Source organism: Necator americanus, chromosome III (assembly GCF_031761385.1).
Source record: "Necator americanus strain Aroian chromosome III, whole genome shotgun sequence".
Taxonomy (NCBI): domain Eukaryota; kingdom Metazoa; phylum Nematoda; class Chromadorea; order Rhabditida; family Ancylostomatidae; genus Necator; species Necator americanus.
The window spans coordinates 16,507,248-16,531,241 of NC_087373.1; the positions used below are offsets into that span (position 1 = coordinate 16,507,248).

Sequence of the window (23,994 nt, forward strand, 5' to 3'; positions counted from 1 at the left end):
GTACTCTAAACGAACGGTAGGTGTCTGCTCTAGGATAACAATAGAAGCTTCTGATAATAGAACGCGTTCACTTTGGTCTATTTCGAAACCCTTTGTTATTTCACAAATTTCACGCCTGTTATGTTGCTTCCCTCAGACCATGGTGATGAGGTATCTAAGAGGGTAATCACTTCCATGCGTGACTCACTATCGTGGCAGGGTTTGGCGCAATCGCTTCCCCATAGGGTTTGATGAACGCCGTGCACTTCACCTTTTATCCGTTATACAATTGCTGAATTATCCTGATTACTTAATCGAAGTCATGAAATGTACATGAAAACAGAGCCTTTCTGAGGAATTTGGTTCAAAGCCATCTACAAAAGAAATGTACTAGTTAATTGATTATTCGTTGCTGGAGTGAAAATTGCGCCCTAACAGCTAGGAAGAAGCTTGTTTTACTACTAAAAAGGTAAAAAACGGAAACTAGACAGCTCCATCCAAATGAAAGTAGACAGGATCCTTCTTCTCAATATACGGTAGAAACTCAACCTTGTTTGAGAAAGCATCGGCATACTTTCGAATGAATAACTATAAATACAGTTAAGCGTCGTTAAGAAATCACATACTTCTCGAATAATTGGGACCTTTTTTAATTTTCAATAGAAAAATCGTGTTAAAATCATAAGCATCTCTAAGCAGGTCTCACGGGTTACGTTGACCACTCAGTCACGGAACACATCGGAAGGATGGTTTTCCCTCTGATGCATATATGAACACATTCAGGGGATCTTCTCCAAGCTTTGCACCCATGTGCTGGCAATTGTTTTGGGATAGCCGTATTTTCTTCGAGAATACGTTGGATGTGTTCATATCGTCGAAATTACATCATTTCGCAAAAAAAAAGAAAAAAAGAAAAACGAAAGAATGAAAAGAAAAAGAAGAGAAGGCAGACTCCAGAGTTGATGTAAAACGAAAGAAATAAGTCGCAAGTAGACAGAGTTGGGAACGAAGAAAGAATAGGCTAAATCTTGTGAAAACAAGATTTGGCCTATTCTTTCCTCGTTCCCAACTCTGTCACTTTCGATACCACGAAAGGCAGCATATCACGAAATCGGGAAAAGAAAGTTGGAATCTTTTCAGCACAAGATAGCGTTAGAAGTCTAGATTACGAGAATGAACCTATTCCCGCCCATTTCCCTCAAATCGTCCTGAAAAATGGCCTGGGAAATCGCCTACTTGTCCTACGAAGGGCCTTATAACATACCTCTGTACAGTCCTATTCAACCAAGACAAATGGAGGGACAGGAAAAGAGTACAGGAGCAACGGTGTATCGTAGAAAATGTGAACTCCCGATCTTCTTCAGGACGATTAGAGGGAATTGGGTGTGGACACTCTCATACTCGTTTCCTTCACGCCAAACCCTACGTTTTGTGTGTAGATCTCATAACGTCAATTTTGTGGTACGTTGCATGGAAACATGGGTGGGCTGAACACATCTCTCCTGATTGTGTATTACTTTCTTAAGCTGAACCAAGATTGTTATTGATCTTTATTCTGACTAACGTTTCGGCGTCGTCGCCTTCTTCAGAGCCTGGAAAAATCAAAGACACGTGGAATCCACTCTCTCAAACGCCTCGTCATCCCACAAGATATGATTTAGCAAACAGATTATTTAAAAGCAACGTCAGAAAAGCAGACCAGCGCTCACCTTGATAGCCACGAAATCGTGATGTTAGCGGACCACCAGTTGTGAGAGCTGCGCCGCTAGTATTAACTAGTAACGATGCCCCCGCCTCTGACCGCGTAGGTCAAAACCCGCAAAGGTCCTGATATGGCGCCAGCTCGTTGGTCACACTAGAACGTCTGATTCGCGTGCTAAGATAGTGACAGCTATCTTGAAAGGGGTGTTGTCATGACACTGTCTGCGATGAGCACCTAAAGGGGATGATGTTTTTGATTTTAACCATCTCTCCTGATTTCACCATTCGCTTAATTTCAATGCGTAATGCCAAATGATCTCAGAGATTTGGAGCAAAGCTGTTTGCTGATGCTTTTCTCAAGATAGTTTCTACATTCCACATTTTGATTTCCAAGAATTGTCGCGTATACAGGTATAGCAGGTCACTAATAGGTAAGGGGAGCTTTGTTGATGCCCAAGACCCGACTAATCTTCGTAATAACTCGTAACAGTTATTTCTTATAGAGCGATCTCAGCAAAATCTCTTGCAAATCCATGTTCAGCTTTGGGAACGGCAACAACAACGGATTTTCTGGCCACTGTCTCCGGTGCTGGTCAAAGATTTCTCGTAGGATAATTCAAGAGTGGACTGTTAGGCAACTGTATACTAATGATTCTAAAAAACGTTGCAGCTCTGCTCGTACGTCACAGCGTGAATCGTTGGATTCTACACTACCTTCTGTGAGAGGTTGATTCGTAGACATTCCTCAAATACTCAGATCCTCAAGGACCAGCTGATAGCATATTCCATGATTATTGGAAGATCTTACTGCTTTCTAAGAACGCCATATTGTAAGCTATTGTAAGTAAAGGACATATTCGCTTATGAAGACACAAATCACATAAAGTTACCCGAACATCTCACCTCCTTTATTGATTCACCGAGAATAACATAGTTGGAGAAACGCATGACATCAGAAACTTCTCTCAGGGCACATTATTTTAGAAATAGGAATCGCTCGATGGGATTGACAAACACACAGATTTTAGATCCATGGACTTCGGTGACTACGGAACTATTCACACCCCGTGGTCATAAACTATCGAGCAACCTTAGAAATCAAGTATTTGCAGCAACTAAAAATTTCATCCAGCTAATTAGATAGCTTCAGAAGAATGAAGAAGGCAAAACGCCTGCATTGGCCCTTTGCCAGTAGCGTCCATGGTGGTATCAACTAAGAGCAGAAATTTGAATTAATTATAAATTAATCAATTGATTGAATTAATTTAATTAGATAAGTTTTAGACAAAATTACATTTTAAGGGGATTATGAAACAAAGAGAAAAGTAATAATCTGTCTCATATTTTAAGCCATACACTGAACATATTTCCTTTTCAGAAGAGATTCAAGAGAGATTTATCGAGGTTTCTGGAAACTGCACAAATACTTGAAGGTACAGTGTTGCATAATAAACGTCAGCTGCTACAATAGCACTGGGAAAAATTGAATAAAATTAAAAAGGACAAGGAAAACAACCAACTCCTCCGAAATTTTCTGGCAAAAACGTGAAGAAATGAAAACGAATAATGTATCCGAAGTTGAAGATAAAAATCAATTTCGGATAAGTTTTTTGGCTGCGTTTATAACACAAGGAGTGAAGTGGCATAGAAGCAGATAAATAAATAAATAAATTGATGACTTTTAATTCGAAAACCGAACAATTCTAATGGCAAAATGGCGAATATGCGTGCGGTCAACGGTTGCAAAGGTCCATAATAAACATGCCGTACATAATAGGCTCACGGGCAGATATTGGAAATTCTGTTGGAACGGCGCAGCACTTGCATTTATTGCTCTTAGCGTTGATTTACTACGGACGTTTCGCTCCGAATCGGCCAGGTACTTCACGTCCTCATTTCCTCCAGCTGAACAAAGAAAAGAAAAAACTCCGAGCAATGCCGAATAAGACACGACGGTCGGTCTTCATGTGAAAATCTGATAATGGCTAGAGGGTTAGTTTATGTGCAGCCATAGTGAGCTGCTACCTAGAAAAAAAGCATTCTTGATCGATTCAGAGGTAAAAGCTGCAACTGGAAAGCGCTAGCAGAAGAGCGGCGGTAATCAATTCCATAGGTAGGACAATCGCATGCATTACTCTCCATATGGAAAACATAATTACGTGTTGTTTACGAATTCTGCTAAGTTGTTTACCACGGACGGATACGTGACTTTTTACCTCTTTGGCTTCTTATCACCTTAATAATACTAATTGTGAAGGCACTAGTTTTCCGCAATAGATAGATGAGGAAGTGATTAGCGGCGAATTTTTGGAGTTAAATATAATACATAGTTAATTTTTCTTGCGCAAGCTGTTTTCTTTCGAAGTAAAAAAATGCGTTTCGTGAAAGCTGTGCCATCTAGAAAAACAGTAATGTTGAAATGCAATGCTTCACAAGAACGCGCTGCAGCCAGCGAAACATTTCTTGCACATTGGCAACCGCTCTTTTTTAATTTTCGTGAACATAGGATCAGGCCGTTGTTTTTTATCTACACATTTTTATTATATTATATTATATAATTTGCATATTATGCAGGGTTTCATTATCTCTAATGGAAGTATTTTTGTTTCAACTCTTCTCTTTTTAATTCTAGTAGTTTCTGATATTTTTTTCGAAAATGAAAGTCAACGTATTAGACCACGTCTGCAATTACGTACTGTCACATTAGCAAAAATGCATACGACCACGGAGGTCGTATTGTTATTAATGTGTCAAGTACCTCATTGAATGAAAATCCTTCCACTCTTTCCTATCCAATATTTTGAATGTCTACTGTTTCGTCAAGTTTCTAAGACACAAATGGAAATCGCTGTGAGCTCTTGAATTACCAGTGAACTTCTTCACCAGTATAGCATCAGATCCCCCCGAACTACAATTTTCTACACAATAGTATCTTGATCCTTCCTCATTCATTATGCACGCTTAGCTATAGTGGCTTGCCTTACTTTTCCAAGTGTTTCTTTGAAATAGGGCCAGAAGAAAAGCATCTTATTCAATTGCTTCAAGTTTTAATGGTCTGAGATTGGTTCTTTTTTGGCGAAGATAATAACATTTACTTGTTTTTTTTTCACTTTTCAGGCGGCCTATAACTTAAGCCTATAGTTTTTCGTTCATTCATTTTTTGGATAGTTGAGGAATTAAGAACGAGAAGCTCCAAGAACGACAACCCGATTTATTCTGAAAGCGTTGGTTCTCACCAGAATTGTTCACCGCCTCTTATTGGCGTGGAGGTGACTCTGAGCGTCGAACTGCAATGCACGTCGAACTGTGATGGCTACAGTCTTCTGGAAGAGTCTGCCAGGTTGAGAAGGAGTGTGACATCTCCGGCATTTCCAACTTGTCGGAGTTGAGCCAAAAGGAGAACTACGAGGATTCCACACCGTCTTGTCGCAAGCTGGTTTCCTGACCCACAACGCTCACGACAACCTGTGATGAAGGCTAAACTAGCCTAGTAACGGCTGCTAAGTAAGTCTTCCGGCCGCTTCAGCTTGCACACTGTCTCAATTTCCACCATACTAGGTTGTGCCGCCTCAGGCGTCGTTCAGTAAGGCGACCGGTGGGAGGCGATCAAATCTCAGGTTGCTCAGGACGTTTTCAATTCCGGACTTAAGCGACACACGTATGATTCGTTATTTAGACTAACGCAAACTTTACTTGAAAATGTTCCTTTCTGTATATGCCACCGCGATGCTATTGTACGAGCCCGAAATGGTGAAAAACCAACTTCAGAGGCATTCTGGCCAAACGTAAATGATTCAGGGATCAATAAAAAGCAAAAGTGCATTGCAATTATCAAAAACAATGTGCATATTTCTCAACCTTTGCGGGTTTTGATCTACGCGGCCATATTTGGATCGCATCTTAATTAGTGCTAGTGGAACGGTTCAGTTACATGGTCGTCCGCTGATATCACGGCAAAGCGACGAATTAGGTAATCACAGCGACTTGGACTCTTTTGGTTCTTGCTTTTAGATGTGATTTGTCATAGGATTGTGATTCGCCCTTGATGAGGCACTTGAGAGGCTATTTTACAAATCATCTGGCTTTCGAGGCTCTGACTAAGGCTGCGAAGCCAAGAAGTTAACTGCAATCGGTGTCAACAACCTTGCCCCTTGCTTCACATTTATCACCTAAACAAAGTGCACTTAACACTGCTTCATAGTGACTGCTGAACTCAGCGTGCTTAAAGGCGTCTCCCCCGAATCTGAGGTGGTAGGGATTTCAGGTTGAGTATTCGTATATGGGATCGTAGATTATGGATGAAGAGTGATTCCGTCCATTTCTTCCTAATTGGCGTAAAAATGGCGCGGAAGATACGGTCTCGAGAATTCCGGAGCGCTATTTTCTACAACGAGTTCGATAGGAGCGCGCCAGCCTTGTGCACGCGCCACATCTTCCGGGCCGTTTTTTACGGCAGTTAGGAAGAAATGGACGGAATCACCCCCTTCGGTAGACTTTTTGTTGGAGATGGCGCACGTCATCTTTAGTGTGCCGCTTCGATCAAGGGAACATTCGCACCAAAACAATTAACTAATTTTCCCTGATTTTGGCAAGTTCTTGATGAAACTTCTTAATTGGAATGAAAAACCTCTACCGACTACTAGGAAAAGAGGTTTGGGCACTCTTACAGTTCAATTGCCTGGATTCCGATTCGATCACATACAGACAATGCCCGAACAGTGCTATTTCGCTGCCTTTTTGGATTTGTCTTGAAGGAAAAATAGCACATCCGAGAGGAAATAAGCAAGAAACTTAATCTATCATCTTTGCAATTACAGGAATTGTGCAAGTCTACGTCTAGTCCCTAGTCGACTAACTGATTAGTCAGTATATCAGTTGATTACCCTCGCTTAGGTATTTTTACTCAACAAATTGGATCCTGCGTTGCAGATCCAATTGACAATCACTGCAAATGCATGGCCAGATCTCCGTGAAGAAACAGATGGGGGCCAGCACTATATGATCCAGAAGGACAATAACTGAGCAGTGCTCGGCTGTAGACTAATTCGAAGTCCTAATTTTTATTCTTCTGAGTGTATCTGATCACAACGTGATTGTTGTCTTCCGATAATTTATGATGGAATGGAATGTTAGGAAGGGAAGGACCCGAAAATTGTAGGAAGCACAGGAAGATCTCTTCACCTCATTTCAAAGTCGGAGTGGTGCAGTCGTCCTTACAACCGTTGCTAACATCGTCGCGTTTTCGGGAGCCTTTTTGCGAGATCTTTTTCCCAAAATTAACAAAAAGAAATTGATATTTTATATTAACTACATTTCCATTGCATGTGCTTGCCTGCTGTTGTAATCGCTTAAAGGCAGCCTACCACCAATTCGACGTAGTGTTGGACGGAGTGCGTTGGAAATACCAGTGCTTCTATGTACACGTTGCGATCCGTTGAGCAGCTATTCGTTTCTCTTGAATAGACTAGAGAGAAGACACCATTGATCTTCAACCGCTCGCACATGGATGCGGCGCGTGCACGAGAGTGTCGCGTTGCAAGTGAAGTCGTCGTAAGAAAAACTGTGTATTCCGTGGCGTTTTTAACTACGATCAAGGAGAGATGAGCGCAACCGCCCCGGATTCCGCAACCTACAACACCATCTCTACATTTTCCCCCGGATTCCTTCAATTCCTTCACCGCATCAGATTGGTGGTATGCTGCCTTCAACGCATATGTTTAGTAACACCATTTCCTTCGGAGACTAAAGTGCTGCTGTGAATGTATGGACAACCAACGGGAAGGTGAAACGACGATGCCATTATTTCAAGTTATTATCGTCGCTGATGAGTTTTTAGGTGTCGAAAGACGTTCGCATCAAAACAGCCATCAGTAAAGTTTTTTTTTTCCAAAAGACGTGAAAAAGTAAACAAGTCAGCACTCTGAACACCATTCCTATAAATTGATGACGTCCAACTGTAGGAGACCAACCACTTCCTCATGCGTTCTGTAGGGAAGGTGCTCGTCATATTCTCGTTCCTTTCCATCTGTTTTAATCCTACATTGGTAAGCATTCAGTTCGAGTTTCTTTTATTTTTGGAAGAATGTTCCATTGACTCAGTTTTTTTCGTCGACTACAGCAAAAGCAGCTTCGCCGTTCTCTGGTCGTCGTAGCACAATTTTCAAAGCTTTTAATGTGAGAAAACAATGAGGACCTACAGAACATTTAACAATAAAACCACAGAAGACACCTGCAGATTATTGCAGAAACTAAGAAATATTCGAAAGTTTTTTATGCACATGTAAAAATTGTGATCAGCTTTCGAAACAGCACCTAGGAAGTCTCCATTGCAGGAACAGATCATTGTCAGTAATATCCGCCATTATCTGAGGCCGTTGTCGACGAACAGTACTGCAAACATTTTTGTAACAGCGACAGCACCCATTTTCACCAGAAAATTTGTGCTTGGGAAAACTGCAAATTTTGGCTACTGATTCCAAATGAGTAAGCAATGTTTGCAGTCTTTAAACTTCTGCGGCAAATATCAACGCAAATATAACACGCGCTTCTCAAAATGGCTGCTTTCCACGCTACGTTTTAGATCTCATACTAGCAACTGACTGTTCGCTTAGATGCTTCAGCACAGTGTGCTACCGAAACGCACCTCATGAACTGAAAGATCCTTTTAAGGACAGGTGTGCAGCATTATACCGCTTTGTACGTTAGGACAGCTCCATTGTACTTCCGCAATTTGTTCCTTCTCCTAGCCTGATATCTAAAGATCCGTTTCAGGAGCTATCTTCAGCATCGGATGTTCCACCGTTGCCATTGTTAGTCGCTAGGAAGCTTCATCAGCGTGTAGATAAGGCTCTAGATGTAATAACCATTAGATCATGGAAGAAATTTGAGTTCGTTTTGTTGGTAGTTGACGAATAGATTTTTGCATTTTAGGAGCTTCGGGGGAATGGAGAGAATGAACCCTCATTACTGGATGTGATGAAGGGAAGGGTGGGCAACCGATAGTCAGTTGTCTTTGCAAAATGTTGCAGACAGTAGGCGCAGTTTTCAGCAGATCCAACGGCTCCAACGCTTGGAGAACGCTAAGGTGTCCGACCTGATCCCACCAATTCTTCGCCCATCAACACTGCTTTCAACATCCTAGAGAGGATTCATTCATTATTTCTATACATGTTATTAGATAAATTCTTTAGCACTTGTGTTTTAGCACTGTTAACACTTTAGTCCTTCAGACAAAACTGTTTTGACCTTTACAGAGTAGCATCACTGAGATTTCCTCTTATGTAGAGTTTCCGATTGATGAATGTGGTCCTAGACACTTCTTTTTCGTTTCGCTATGGAGCGAACCATAATCCTTTTATTTCTTGTTTCACGGAACCAACAATTTGTGTCTATACAATATTTTCATTGTTTTCCGTTTGAAGATCTTACTTTTCTAGTTTGGTGTGGGTTTTTCAAAGTAATGGCTTTATGAGTTCGTTGTCATCGAAATCATTAACCTAAAGTACAAATGCCAAAATGCCGGAAGTTTCTGCATCATAATTGTGTGAGCCAAAGAGAGTTGGGTTCGAAGAAACCCTCACTATCTTCATGCACTCGCTTATGACTTGTGAAGTAAATGTCAACAGGGAACGCCGTGCAAATCATTACGGAAGGTGTAACACTTATGAACGTACTGTCTCCTAGTCCACTGATAATAACTAATAATCCATAAGAAGTCTAAAAAATAGAAGAACGGCCGTGCTTTGTTTTTGTGCTCAACTCACTCGGAGCGAAACATTGCAGAACTATGTCAACTTTGCTCCGAATTCCTGAGTTTGAAGCTGCTTCTCTAAAAGAACCATGTACAACAAATAACTGAACGAAATGGATAGAGAGTGAAGTGTTCAGCGATGCCCAATCCTTCCGGAATACGTTTGACTGCTCGATCCTAATTGAAAACCTGGAGGGTCTATAAATTCATTCTGGGGCTACACAACAACTTCCGAAGGTCTTTACGACGGTATCTTTATCCTTCCAGACCAGGCTGGTATCAATTTACCATGCTCGGAAAAGTGAAATTGTGTTGGCCTTGACCAGCGTCAAACCACCAACCGCAAAGAAGAAGTAGTTGTGGCCTTTCATCGCTGCAGTCTTTAACAGTCTTAAGAACACGTTGACGATAATGTCCGATGTTGACGTTGACGATGACAGGCAAACAATTTAGCCGCATGGGGCTACGTCCGATTATGTTGGAGGACAACATCATGGAAACACTTTACGAGGAGTTATTTTATTTACTTATTTACTCACATACACCAAAGGTACACAAAAAAAGAAAACACACTTGTCTGAGTCAGAACATTAAAAAAGTCAAATATTTAGTAGCACAATAATCTGTTTTTTGGGACACTGCCTGTCGGACAATTGGCTCATATAATTCCTCCAGTGACACGGAAATGCGAAATACTGCTCGGTCGTCAATGCGTTGAACGCAATGCATTGCTGAAATTGACGTGGTGCGGTATTCAAGAAAAATCTAAAGTTTAGGATGTAGATTACAGAAGCGAGCGTGGTCCCACACGCTTCCCCCAGTGGTCCTAAAAAGAACGGCATAAGAACCGCTCTAGCTCTTACGAGGTACATTGGACCGCGCACCAGTGTTTGAGGACGACTAGGCGAGATTGAGCACAGCCACGCTCAGTTCTGTAATCTACAACCGGAACGGCACGTCTTCCCTGGGGTTTCCGAGCAACGTCAGTTTCATGGCTTTAGGTTGAAGAAACGGATCATCAGTAGAGGCTTAGAAGCATGTAGAACTCCGAGACAAGAAACTAAGGAAATGTTTTCAGCAAAACTGTTTACTCTGATAACACTGTCATAAGTAAACGTTTTTCCTTAGGCCTGGGATGGCACCTATCCATTCATGTTCGAGATGTGATTGCCACCGAATGTGGTGATCCATAAATGAGACCTTAATGTTACACTGCGTTAGGCAGAGTTGGCATCCACTCACCTGGACGTAAACAGTCGATGAGTCGATTAAGCAGTTGTAGAAAAAATCATGACGGTCGCTCAGTGCTACGTAATTGCACCACGCCTATATAAAGCCCGTGAACAAGAACATTCCCTGAACGTTGATTCATCCCTTTACGATTTTAAGACCCATGGGTGGTTTCTGCGGTTCAAGAAGTGTGAGAGAATACGTAATTAGTTACATCATCCTATTCATCCATATACGAGAAAAGGAGGCGAAACTACCGAAAACACAGAAAAAACAACTGATATGAAAGTAGCGCTACTAGGAACAACAATGTGACCCACACGTGGTCGTATGCGAGAGATCAAAGATGGCGCTCAGGTCCCACAGCCAACGAAAATTAAAAAGCGCGCAGTCCTCAATGTGTTAAAGCTGCATTCTCTTCGTTGCTTCGCTCAACAACATACAATGGAACCATTTTGCATTGAAATCTCCCCTTAAGACTTCATTTTCCTACGAAAATCCTAAGTAGCAAATGCGAAAACAAACAGCTCGGAGACATCTACTGTTGAAAGGTTTCATTTTCACCCTACCAGTTTCTACTGGAACTGCCACCAACGAGAAGAAAACATCTTTTTTTGCAAAGACGACATTATCAATTATATCTCACCTTTTTTTTTTGTGAATAAGCCAGACGAATCCTGAAATGGGCCCTTCATATTTTACAAAATGGGAAATGGTACTGAGTAAACGAAAGCATAAAATCTGAAAAACCTATAACTTTGTCATAAAAGATTCAAACAAATTTCACAAAGATTTCTGCTAACATATTCATGAGTTTTGGTGTTGACGCAAAGAAAAAAAGAAGACCAAACATTTATTTTACAACAATGTACAGCATCCACGTAAAGTGCTGAACAAAAATGCAGAAGAGCGAGAACGTGTAATTGGCGAATTCGTTGTGATAATACGGTTTGCTTTGGTTCGCCTTATTGTATGTGGGTTTGCCGAAATTACTTTATCGGATTGTTACTGAACTACGAACAGGTTTTTTTGTAACATTGTTGGGTGACGTTCTTCATTTCTCCTTTCCGCTTCAAGCGTGAGTCGCTCGCTTATGCGCGCGATGAAGAGTGGCATGTTACGCGTGCTGATTCTTCTGATTCCGGCAATCTGTCAAGGACAACAAGGCCAAGGACTGCTCGGACAACTTCTCGGTAAGATTCGTCTCGAGGACATCCTTTTTATATCCGTTTCTACGTCAGATGCACTTGTAATGTGGTTTTCTGCAATTGAAAAGACCTAACGAAGGTGTAACAACTAGGTGATAAGACAATTTCTGTCGTTTTTTACCCGATTTAGATTCCATTTTCTCTGCTTTTTACAAATTTACGTTTATCCGCACTTTTCACTCACCTAGTGTTCTTTTTTTGCATATGACAAAGTTTTGAATTCTGTTTTTGTGGAGCCGCGCGACAGCAGAAATACCAAAGAATGATTTCGATTGCAAGCGAGTGAATAATTTTTCGTTCTAGTTCTTCCGAATTTTTGAATTTTTCTTGGCAAAAATCAAACCAGTTCAGCACTTCCCTGTAAGATTTTTTTCACGATAAAAACCGGTTATAGAAAATCAAACTACTATCATCAATACTGTGAGATCACTTTGTTTAGATTCTCAATTCTCAATGGTTTCAGATAATCTTAGAAAAGAAAACGAATTTTTCTACTCTCTATTCGCTGTTTTGATACTAAAGAAATTAGTATTCATACAGAATAAACACGAAAGAAGAAACAAAAACCTGAACGCTTTCGAGGATGTCCCTTGTACTTCAATTACGAATGCCCCGATGAACTTTTCTATAGTTTCCTTAATTAGTCTCACAATTCTGTCGACTACGTGCCAGAGAGTTGTACTGGGCTGTCTGAGAATGATTACTATCAAAAAACATCGAAGTGTTACATATTGATTCACTACACGGCCATTCCGTTGACTTTGTTTGTTTCATAACTTCTTTACCCTTTTATTGCTTTGTAATCGGAACACAACTTTTTTATTTACTTAGAAAATCTCATTAGTTAGCATATGTATTTACGCTAAATTCTGTTCCTTAGTCACTACATTCCTAATTTCTTGAATTTAAAGACTTTCAGGTTATGAGCCTTTGCATCCTTTATATCGCTCTATTTAATTTCAAGTACATATTCATCTCTTTTCTGCTGGTTTTTTAGTAATACACTACGTTTTATTGGGCCACCACATGATTAATACGAGTTTTTCAATTGCATAAATTAATTGAAAATTAAATTAAATTCATAGAATTCTGAATGAGAGACATTGAGACGAGAAGGATGAAAAAGGATCGAACGAGATCGAGCGGAGCATCTATATCAGATTCGAAGAACAAACCTTAGAATGTTCTTGCTCAACATAATTTTGGAAAGATAGAATACCTTTGCATTATTTATAAGAAGATCCAAAATTACAAATGAGGTCGGCAGCCAGGAATGATTGTCCCGCGCCGCCACTTCCACTGCTGGTTCAGGAACTAAATGAAAGATAAGTACTTTAAAATGTCCTAGGATGATTTCATAAAGTCTCGGCATCATTCGCTGGCTCCGCTCTGCTGGTGTAACTAAAGAAATCCGTTTATGAGGTCATATTTCCGTCTTCATAAACTTTGAAATTCTCTCTTTCTCAGCCGCACTAGAAAATCTAGCTGAGGAAAGAGCACAAACACTCTCTTTTTCATTGAATCATATAGTGGACTGCATAGACCACCTTTTTTCACTGCATTAACAAATTATTCTAAACTTGTATGAATAATAGATGCACTGCGTATCTAATGTTCAGTCCTATTCGCCTATTTCCCGAATAAATAAGTAATCCAAACTCTTGGCCTTTCTTTAATTTTTTTCACTCCTCTTAAAGATGTTTGTGTTTCGTCGGCGTCATCTTAGTTTATAGAACGTCACCTTCAATGACGAATTATATGCAAGAAGATAAGCAGACCACATTTCTCAGCTAAACACTGAGAATCTGAGTTGACGTAGGTAAAGAAGTACAGATTCTGCGACTTCCAATCTTTTTTATGCTCAGCCGCTTCCATTTTCAAGGCGGTTTATTATCCGAGATGTTATTTCCTGATATACCTCATTCATTTGCAAAGCAACATTTTTTGTCGTATTCCCTAACACTTATTTGTAACAAACTTCAAGGTGCAGCGCTCTCTTCTCCAGCCGTTGCTTTGAATTTTGCATCCCAAGCAAGACCTTATTCCTAAAATACAATAGAAATCCCCCATTCAATATTTTCGCAGGAGCAGCAATAAATTTCTGGCCGTTGTACATAGCTAAAAACTGAGAGCGTTGCAAAACTGCCTTCCAGTAAGTTTTTTCCTCTTATACCTAAAAGACTCTTAAAAATTCATAGAGGTTTTTTTCAATCTTTTAAGAGACAACAGCTGGCCTCAACCGAGTTCGAGCTGCTTGTAATGCAGACAAACCACGTTGCCACCACGAATATTCTGTAAATCTTTTCAAAGTTGTTGTTTGGCCTTCTCCTCACTAAAAAAAAACCGAAAAATTTTACGAGACCCCCAAAACTCCTTTTCTAAAATCGTTATAGTTAGCGAATTACAATAACTTCAGTACGTGAAATAAGAGTTAGAAATCTTACGAAAACTACATAACTGGCTAACTTTCATTAAATTTCACTAAGCGGTATGTTTTCATGCAGTTAGCTAGAGCTAGATCAAAACTGCACATGCACTCACCTAATAACCTATTGTTTAGGACATAAGTATACATTCTGATAAAATGTTAAAGCGTTGCATTTACAGTTGCATTGAATTACTGGGATTCTTCTTTTTGCACAAATAATAGAGCATCGAGGAACACCAAGACAAACGTAAATGCAACTTAGAACTTGTTTACAAAGGTCCCTAAATGATTAAAGACTTCCAATCTCTTCAGAGCCAACTTGACCCATCAAGATATCAACGTCTGATTCAGCATGTTTGATATTAGAACGCTTCAAACTAAGAAGTTACTTAATGTGAGGTTTCTTAGGAGGACTTGGACGTGGATGGGGAAACCAGGGGCCTGGAGGAGCACAGAATCAAGGACCAGATGGACCCCCTGATCGTGGGCCAGGTGGTTGGGGGCCTGGAGGCCCTGGTGGATGGCGGTCTGGAGGTCCTGGTGGATGGGGCTCCGGAGGTCCTGGTGGATGGGGCTCCGGAGGCCCTGGAGGCTGGTGGGGCGGTGGTAACCGATGGGGGAATCGAGAGCCACCTCCACAATCACCAAACGATGGACGAATTCCACCGGTGAGTTGAACAGAAATACCTAGGAAGTGAGAGAAGTGACTTTGTGGAGAAAACAAAAAAGAAATAGTTCTTGAACACGCAAAGGCCTTTTGAGGGTGGCGATGGAATGGGACCCCTTGGGCAAACATTAGGACAAATAGTGCAAGGCGTCGGCCACATGGCAGCAGATATTGCTAATGGAATAGCGGGAAGTGGCGGAGAGGACATCATCTCGAGTCTCCGAGTAAGAAATATTTTAAGAATTTGTTTTCTTTGCTAATATTTGCTAACGGAGTTTTCTTGGAGCATTCCGAGAGATTCATCACTCAATAATATTGCGAAACTCATCCACGAAGATTTCTGCAGCTATGGCTTTCGTTATGTGAAAATAAGAACGCAGTTAGAAGTGAGAGAACTGCCAGTTTCCTCAATTTGGTCACAGAATGAAATTTACTTCTCATGAGAGCTGCACATTTTTTTATAGCCTCTTAAATAATTTCTGGAAGACTCTAGTTCATATTACTTTAATTTCTCCCATAGTTTATCATTAACTTCACAGATGATTTTTTAAAAATGTTTTGGCAGCACCCACTTTCGAATGTGATACATCGAATTTTCTCGGGAAACTGAGGTATAATAGAAACACACTTGGAAAAATTGTAAACTTGAAATTACATTGTAAGAAACTCTTCACTTTGGGATTTCTGTCGTTTAAAATTTATTTTCTCCATTAATCCTAAATTATTGGCTTCGTTCACTAAATGGTCGGGTTCTGTTCCTCTTTTTAGAAAGCTGTCGTATTTTTTTTTGAGAAATTTTAAGGTATTGTCAATTCTTTCAGAAGCTGCATGGTTGTTGAAAAAACAACTTACAGCTTTAAAATTTAAAAAAATTCAACTCCTCTAGGCTCGCACAAAACTTATACCTTGAAAATCCTTTCAAACGCAGCGTATGAGATATTTTTCTGCTAAGTTCGAATATTTTAAAAGCACTCGTGACAACTCGACACGGCACCAGCACTTTTCAAGTGCGACATGTTTGGCAGACGGCTTGCTCTTCAAAGTAAAAAGGTCCACATGATGTTCTTAAGCGCCTGAACGCAAAAAATACTCAAGAAATCATGACAAATACAATCTGTCGACAATTCTCTTACACGTCTTTATTGTTATGAGGAATCTATCAGGGCTGGAGCCGTGGGCCTCCACCTCCTGATCATGTATGGCAACGACGAGCACGGCGATTTTGTAGACGATTCCCTGGCCATCCCAGATGCAGGCAAGTCTTTTTATGGATAGCAGAACAACTTCAAATGAATTTCGACCAAAAACATCTTATCGCTAGTGATCCAGTTATTCGCATGAGAGGCAGTGATGCCTAATTTGAATTAGAAAGAAGTTCTCGGAATGCTAACGTTGTTGATAGAAATAAATCAAACAAACGGAGTGATGGCATCGTAGGAAAACGTCTAACCATTTAGAGATGAACTTAATAAATTTCGCTGGCAGATCCTAGGAATTTTCCTCTCGAATACAGTAAAATTTGGTATTTTCCTAATTTTTTCCTAAAAGTACCGTAAAAACACCGAAAGGGAAGACTAAGGAGTTTATAAATTTCTCGTTCTAAACTTCTAGGAAAAGTGAGAGGTTTCGCACTTTGGAAACATTCTTCTATTGTCTTCTATTCGTTAATGATAAAATTTTTTAATTTTTCTAATTATTTTTGAACTGTAACACATAGAGTGCTTTGTGTTAGTCATTTTGGGTGGTTTTTTTTAGGATAAAATTGTCCGTAACATATTTTCACCACAACGAACTGCTCCGAACTTTTCTTTGATCAATGAAGTGAGTGAAGTAGAGTTTTCCAGACCGGTAGTGCATGTATTATGATCCAAATCATTCTGCAGTATTCAAAACGCAATTATTGGGGTAAATTGCAAAACAAACTTTGAGGAGAGGCCCATCATCATCCCAGAGCAGAAATATCAGAGAAGTGAGGGAGAGTTAGTGAAGAAAAGAGAAAAAAATTAATAAGATGTAGTGTGAATATTGCGAGTTTTGAAGTGTTCAACTAACAAAAAGGAAAAGAAAAACGCAAACAATCCGGTAGCGAAATTCACCAAGACTTTTTTTTGGAAAAAATTTTGAACCTATTAATGCTTGTGGTATTCTTTTTTAACTGATTCATGATATTATATACACAGAGTTACACAAAGACACAAAATAACTGTTTCCAACAAGAGGAGTCTTCTCTCTTTTGTTGTGGCTTCTCATGGAAAATTCTAATTAATGCGATTTCAGAGGTGGAAATATTCCAATGTTCTCCGAAATTCAAACCATCGTTCAGACTGTCATTCGAGAAGGCGGTAAATTCCTGCCTAAAGTACCGAAGTAGGTTTCTGTGCCTTCAAAGAGCTACAGAATTTTCCAGAAAGTCACCCATAATCTTTACTGTAATGTTTGCAGCCTTTTTTTGTCAAGGCTTCATTGTTTCGCTGCGCGAGAGCTAATCGCCTTAATTTTCAGATTATTCATTAGGGATCCTCTACAGGGAATCAGTCAAGACCTTGTTAGTGCTGCCAGAGAATTCATTCTTCATATCGGTGCAATCAGCCCCGAAGCGGGTAACATGATCAAGGTATGATGTTGGTGTCCGATTTGCATGTAATCATGGTGGACATAAACCTAGAATTTTAGAACGTTTGCCGAAACTTCAAGTGCATGGAACAGAAGCAGGAACAGATGGCTCTGAAGGAGACAGTCGTCAAGAAGGTCGGATTGAATTCTAGACGCTCAAATGGGAATAAATGCGGAAATTATTACAGTTATTCGATTTCGAGAAGACAGTCACAGGCAAGGATAACACGGAGAACATTAACCTTCGTCTTGATAGGACTATGCAGGTCAAGCAGGCTCTGCTTGAAAAAGCGAACCTTTCGAACGTGGTAGGTTTCTTTGAACTTTAATCTCCTGGCATTCCACACCGAATCGATCTAGGAATGAGCAGCAACTACAAATTATTCACCATACGCAAATTGTTTAACGGCTCTAGGTGTATTCTTTTTCATTACAACCTGAAAAGTAAAAGACGATTCCACTGATCATAAACACGAATTGTGAAACCTCAAGGGTGGAGAGACTTCTGTAGGCGCCCGTTAAATTTTGTACAGAAGGACAGTCGGGACGAGGTGGCTGATTGTGGATACCCAATCGGAATCTTTGGTGATTCTAGAAAGACATCCGGAGAGCTTTTCGAGTATTGCGCATAGAAGTTTCTGTTGAACGAGATAAATTAAGAGTTTTACAGCTATTTCCACATCTATGCAGTTAGCGGTGGGACCTCACAGAATTTATGAGTCTTTGTTCATCAAGATGTTCTTTTTTTCATGACAAAATAATCGTTTGACAACAGTTGTGGGTTGATCTTCGCCTAACTTATAGGTTATCAGACCAATTTTCCAGGAGATCATGGATTCACTTTTCCGTTCAGTAGAACGGATTGCAAGGTTTTCTACGCTACACATGTTGTCATTAGTACGACAATAGGATGATATCCAATGAGTTTGACTTTCACCATCCACCGATGTGGCCGTAAAACTATCATCTGAAGAGACTCTTGAGATTGGTTTACCCACAGTCTTTCTGGATTCTCACCAGAACCTCAAATGAACAAGAAAGACGAATACGTCTCTCTAACCACGGTATGTGCCCCTTTTTCTCAACATATAGTAACACCGTTGAGCCGAAGCATCAGCTTAATAAAGTATGATAGCTATTTTGGTAACACAGCTAATGCCCACAAGTCGAATTCTTAAAGGCATCACTTCACGAATCTGAAGTGGTATGGATTTCAGATGGAGTATTCGTATACGGGATCGTAGATTAAGAAGAGGATGGTGATTCCGTCTACTTCTTCCTTATTGCCGTGAAAAACGGCCCGGAAGATACGGCTTCGAGCGTTCCGACGCACTATTTCCTACACTGAGTCCGATTGGAGCGCGCCAGCCGTGTGCACACCTCGCACCTTCTGCGTCGTTTTTTACGCTAATTAGCAAGAAATGGACGGAATCACCCACCTCTCAGTAATGTACAATCCCGTATACGAATACTCCACCTGAAATCCGTACCACTTCAGATTCGTGGGGTGATGCCTTTAAGCGGTATCGACACAATTACGCAAGAAATGGAAAGATTGGCTGAGTCGCATGAGATTTCAACGTAGATCGTAGTCTACTGCAGCGACAGCATTATCTGCAATTATCCTCGAGTGGAAAGGCTGCGATCAATCGCTCCCTAAATTCGATCCCATCGCCGGAATTCGTGAAGTAACAGAGAGCTTTTGATATACATTGGACTGACTGCACATGAGTGCAAGAATGAATCAATGGAATACGTATGAAATTTGCGCGAACATCAATGCAAGCGGAGTACAGCTGAAGTGGACTTTCCCACCTCACCAGAATTCTACGCTTGTAATCTTGAAGAACAAAGCTCTCTCCTTGCGTTATGCACATCAGTAAGAGAATTTGTGGGATTTGTCGTACATGAAGCGGCAATCCTTATCCATTCGCGTCTAACCGCCTATGTCTTCGTGCTTCTTCACACATAGGTCTAAATTCGTCTTCTCGGGATTGGAGCCGCCTAACCTACTAGAGGATATGACTTCGTTCTTGAGTGAAAACAGCTGGATTTGCTTTTTCTACATAATTCATAGATTGGTCCGTGATTAATGCTGGATAACTACTCTTGAAACTGATATGAAACAATACTGTATTTATGTTCTCTTCATATGCCGACGAGTGTTTGGCGAAACTTTATTGTGGGCCTGAATTTTCGACAAACTCGTCCTTAACGAAGGCTTAAAAATGAGACCAGGTTTCTGATGCTTTGCACATCCCACTAAATCCCTCCTCTCTTATTGCCAAGCCTCGATATCGTTTTAAACACATTACGCAAGAACTCTCCCCGACTAGAGCGGCTGGTGAACCACCGCGTACTTACAAATTGCCACCCAATGCGAATGAGATCTACTTGCCCAGTGTGCTGTGCCGTTAAAGGCATACCACGATTTTAAAAAAAGAGCTGATTTCTTCCATCCAAACCACGTTCCATTTTTACAGGTTCGGTTTGCCTTTTCGGCTTTTTTAAAGCGACCCCCGAGCCCCACCCCCCTACCTTTAAGTACCGATTTTTGGGTAGTATTAAGGACAGCATGGAGAGAGCAGCATGGGATGTACATTGCATCGAAAACCTTGCATCATTTCCAAGCCTTTGTTAAAGACGAGTTTATCGAGACATCGGGCCAATAATAAAGTTTTACAAAAACGTGGGAGGCATAACAAGAAAACATAAAAACAGTTCCCAATGCCGAGATCATTTGGAGATTGGAACAAGACTTTTTGGCACCTATTTATTGTAGGTTGGAGAGAGATCGAGAGTTGGAGCAACACGCAACCTCACGACACGCAGCTACATTCCCGTAGTCATGAATATCGGACCTTACTCCTCTAGGACATGCTTAGAGTTGACATCATGCGCAGAAACGCACTGCAGTAACGAAAAGTGTGATAAAAATCATGTTAGAAGCCATTTACACGCTTCACTTTATTTCAACCCCTGCAGGTAACTGCAGCAGACAATGGAGTATTCGACAAAGATGTTCTGCTTACTGAGAAGCAGGCCCACTTCCTCCTTAACGAATTGGGCAAAGGTGGCGTCGGTTCGGATGTACCTCCGCCTGGTAACGGCGCTAGCACCGCAAAATTCAAGAGGTTTGCAGTATCATCTTTAAAAAAAATCGTTCCTTGTTTTAAGAAGTTAGTCAATGGACTGATAAGGAAGAAGAATAAATCAGCATAAGAACATTGTTTGTGGCAATCTATTGTTTATAAACCATCCTTGTCATTTAAGTTCGACCACTCGAACATCTCTTCTCTTCACTTCTATGCCCTGAACATCATGTCCAGCTCTGTAACTTTTTTACCGCACTTTATTCATTTCTAAGTACTTTGTTCAAACTATAAGCACGTCGTCAATTCTGCCAATTGAGTTGACGAAGCATATACGCCATTTCTGGTGGACACCTTTTCTGTCCGAATTGTAAGTAGCATTTAGAAAAATTCCACTACAGTCAACGAGACATATATGAACATTACAAAAGTTTCCAATGGCCGGTGTTTTGCAAGACTATTTTAAATTTTTTTCGATTAGTTAACAAAACAACTAACTGAATTTCCTGCTTTTTCGGAGAGCCTAACCTCGGAAAATCTATTTTGTCTCTCGAAAAATAAATCCTCTTTCACTTCTTCTGAGTCTTCACCTGACATCTGAAATAAACCGAAGGTCAAGAGATTCTTCATCAAGACTTAGAAAAGGTATTTCCAACTTTTGCAGTACTGCTGCATAATTCTACGCTTTGTGAACGCTTTTTCTTCCATTTTATCGGCTCAATCATTAATCTCTTCAATCAACATACCACTTTCGCTTTTTTTTTAAGTTCAACTTACGTCTTGCATTGAAGCTCGCACTTTTGATCTCAACCCTCACTTCCATTTTTTCACTTCAGAAGTCAAAATTTCTAGCGTACGTTCTTCAATATATATATATATATATATATATATATATATATATATATATATAGTAATGTTCAACGAAATTCATATCTTATCTTCAACGAAATTCAGCTCACAAACATGCGTAGTATTTTAGGGCTTCAGTGTTCTTCGAAGAAAATCCAGTACAGAAGTGGGATCTGCGATCGCCAATTCCATACACTTTCGATAGCTCGCTAGGTGAGACTTCTACGAATTGCTAACCAAAGACTATGAGTTTTGACACCAGGTTTCTACACTAGAGCTTCTGATGAACGACAATATTGATAGAGGTTTGATAAAATGAAGTCATGTAGTATGTTCTGAACAAAGAGCTAAGGTTATTATCGATCTCTTGCTTAGGAGAAAGTTTCGCGTCATCGCCTTCCCCAGAGGAAACCACGGAAATTCAAGACACATGTAGCGTACGAGCTTCGTAAATCGTAAAGACTAATTTGTCTTGCGTTGATCAATCCACTCAGGACGCTTCAATGCGTTCGCTTCAATTCAAATTTTTTGAGATTTTACGAAGACGTCTAGCACACGTCTAGCCTATACAGTGTTACGGAGGCTAGCCGATGTATAAAGTCCGCGGCTTCATTCTCCCTGACCAATTCATCGACGCCGGAGCGATGAAGGTTTGGTTTCCATAGGCACGGTCTCGAACCATCTGTCGTACAGTCACAGCGGAACCTCTTACCGACAGCTCACCACTAAAAGCTTCGAAGCTTGATGTAGTTCCGTAAACGACCGTGATTGATGCTCGCTACTCGAACTGCACAAATGTAATGTAATGTAATCTAAATGCTTCAATTAGTCTTGACCTGACTACAGCGAGCCTATACTCTTTTGTGAAGCTTGGTAAAATATGAATTAGCATCTAGGCACCAGAATCATCTTAAAGTCAAATGCACGATAAAACCAAAATAGCTGAGTTTCTCCCCCTCTTCTGTATATTCGTGACCCCTAAGCATAGGAGATGTCCTCAAATCCATTGTTCCTTAAATTCCTCTTCTGAAAGAACTTACGTGACACTAAAAGTCAGCCCAATACGGTCAGTTGCTATTACTACAAGGAAAAGTTTGAAGTTGCTTCCACCACATCGAATTAATGTTAACGATTTCTTATCAAGAATAAAAAGATGTGATTATGAAAGGAAATGGGTATGGTGAAATTCACCGAATCATTTCTGCTGCTACGACTGAAATGTATGTCACCAAAGTGATAGATTATTTCATATCTAATGATAATAACGATGAAAAAGATATTCTGGCATTATTCAGTCTGTTTGGAGTACGCCAACGCATTAACTTCGATTCGGAAATGTTGAGATTTTATGGACGCGTGTTGGCCAATACAAATGACTTGGAGGTGCTGGCCGATGTATCAAATCAATGTTTCTATCCTCCCAGAGAAGTCTGGTACAGATTTATCAACACCGGCGAGATTAGAGGCTTGGTTGACTCTAATGCGGCTTCGAACCATCGACGGACCTTACTGTTGCAATGAAAGCTCTTACCGACCGCCACATCTGTCCATATACAATGATAGTGAGACATAAATATATAAGTATTATTAGTTTTGGAAGAACTTTTCATTAATGCGGAAAAGATGTAGTAAACGCTTCAAAGTTCGTCCAATTTACTGGCGGATCATGAGACTAGTCATGACCTTGAGACCTGATCCGTAAGACGCGATTTTTATTTTAAATGGTTTAGAGACATTAAAACTAAAATATTAAAAAAAACCTGTGATTAAGGGAAACCTGAAGTTCAAGCGTTTCAGAGTCATTGGATCTTTTAGCCTTTCTAATACAACTTGACCAATAGCAGTACTTTCAGAAGAATTCGACAAAAACGACGTGCGTAATGCGTTGAAGGAAATTGAAGAAAAAACATGTGTACGCTTTAAATATGTTGCATCGCCGTCTGGATATCATATAAATTACCAGAAAGTCGATAGTCCAACATTGTGAGTAAATAGGTTCTTCTCAAAGGTAAGAAAAAGCAGGTTTTTATTTAGTTGCGGTCTTTCATACATAGGGAGAACGGAACCGGCAAATCCAATTTACCTCAGCTTCCAGTGTGGCAACGTGAGTTTACTTTCATAATTTCAAGCACTTAATTATTTCAATCCATACCGGTGGTTTGGGAGTTCAGGTCTTTTGTCTCTTTTTTCAAAGATTCTCTTTACAGTGTGGAGTAATTTCTGCGGGTGTTGATAGGTGTGCTGTAGCATCCGCCCGCTACGTACACGACCATTATTCAGCAAATTAAGAGGCAGACAATGATGAATTTAGCGTATTTGCGATCATCTAGTTGAAGGGAATTACTGAAGTGTCGAAAAGTAATGTCATTTTAATTATACTAATGTCATCTTGTAGTGCAGGTCGGCTGATTTCATTGGCGAAGAGGTGTAAACATTTCTACAAGTGTCTATAAGTAAAGGTGATCGTGTTTAATTTG

The 23,994-nt window shown here is 40.3% G+C and overlaps 2 protein-coding genes across 4 annotated transcripts in view; both read left to right on the plus strand.

The window, feature by feature from the left end:
* Positions 1-7,658: 7,658 nt before the first annotated feature.
* RB195_009795 (uncharacterized protein) lies at positions 7,659-8,821 on the plus strand (the record flags this gene model as incomplete). Of its 2 annotated transcripts, XM_013444458.2 has the most annotated exons (4): positions 7,659-7,724; positions 8,452-8,535; positions 8,611-8,667; positions 8,729-8,821. In XM_013444458.2, 4 exons carry the CDS (start codon positions 7,659-7,661, stop codon positions 8,819-8,821), a joined length of 300 nt encoding a protein of 99 aa, XP_013299912.2. The 2 variants fall into 2 exon arrangements, with proteins under 2 accessions (XP_013299912.2, XP_064048087.1); XM_064190504.1 differs by lacking the exon at positions 8,452-8,535.
* Positions 8,822-11,753: 2,932 nt separating this feature from the next.
* The window catches only part of RB195_009796 (uncharacterized protein), a gene marked incomplete at both ends in the record, with an annotated part of 30,581 nt that continues 18,340 nt past the window's right edge, over positions 11,754-23,994 (plus strand). Inside the window, 12 exons of one of the 2 annotated variants that reach the window (XM_064190505.1) lie at positions 11,754-11,853; positions 14,705-14,964; positions 15,059-15,187; positions 16,127-16,218; positions 17,241-17,330; positions 17,466-17,577; positions 17,637-17,711; positions 17,765-17,884; positions 20,562-20,710; positions 21,648-21,730; positions 23,371-23,500; positions 23,552-23,621. In XM_064190505.1, coding sequence (XP_064048088.1) covers positions 11,754-11,853; positions 14,705-14,964; positions 15,059-15,187; positions 16,127-16,218; positions 17,241-17,330; positions 17,466-17,577; positions 17,637-17,711; positions 17,765-17,884; positions 20,562-20,710; positions 21,648-21,730; positions 23,371-23,500; positions 23,552-23,621 — 1,410 coding nt within the window. The remainder of the gene's footprint in view (positions 11,854-14,704; positions 14,965-15,058; positions 15,188-16,126; positions 16,219-17,240; positions 17,331-17,465; positions 17,578-17,636; positions 17,712-17,764; positions 17,885-20,561; positions 20,711-21,647; positions 21,731-23,370; positions 23,501-23,551; positions 23,622-23,994) is intronic. The other variant, XM_064190506.1, reaches the window with a different exon arrangement.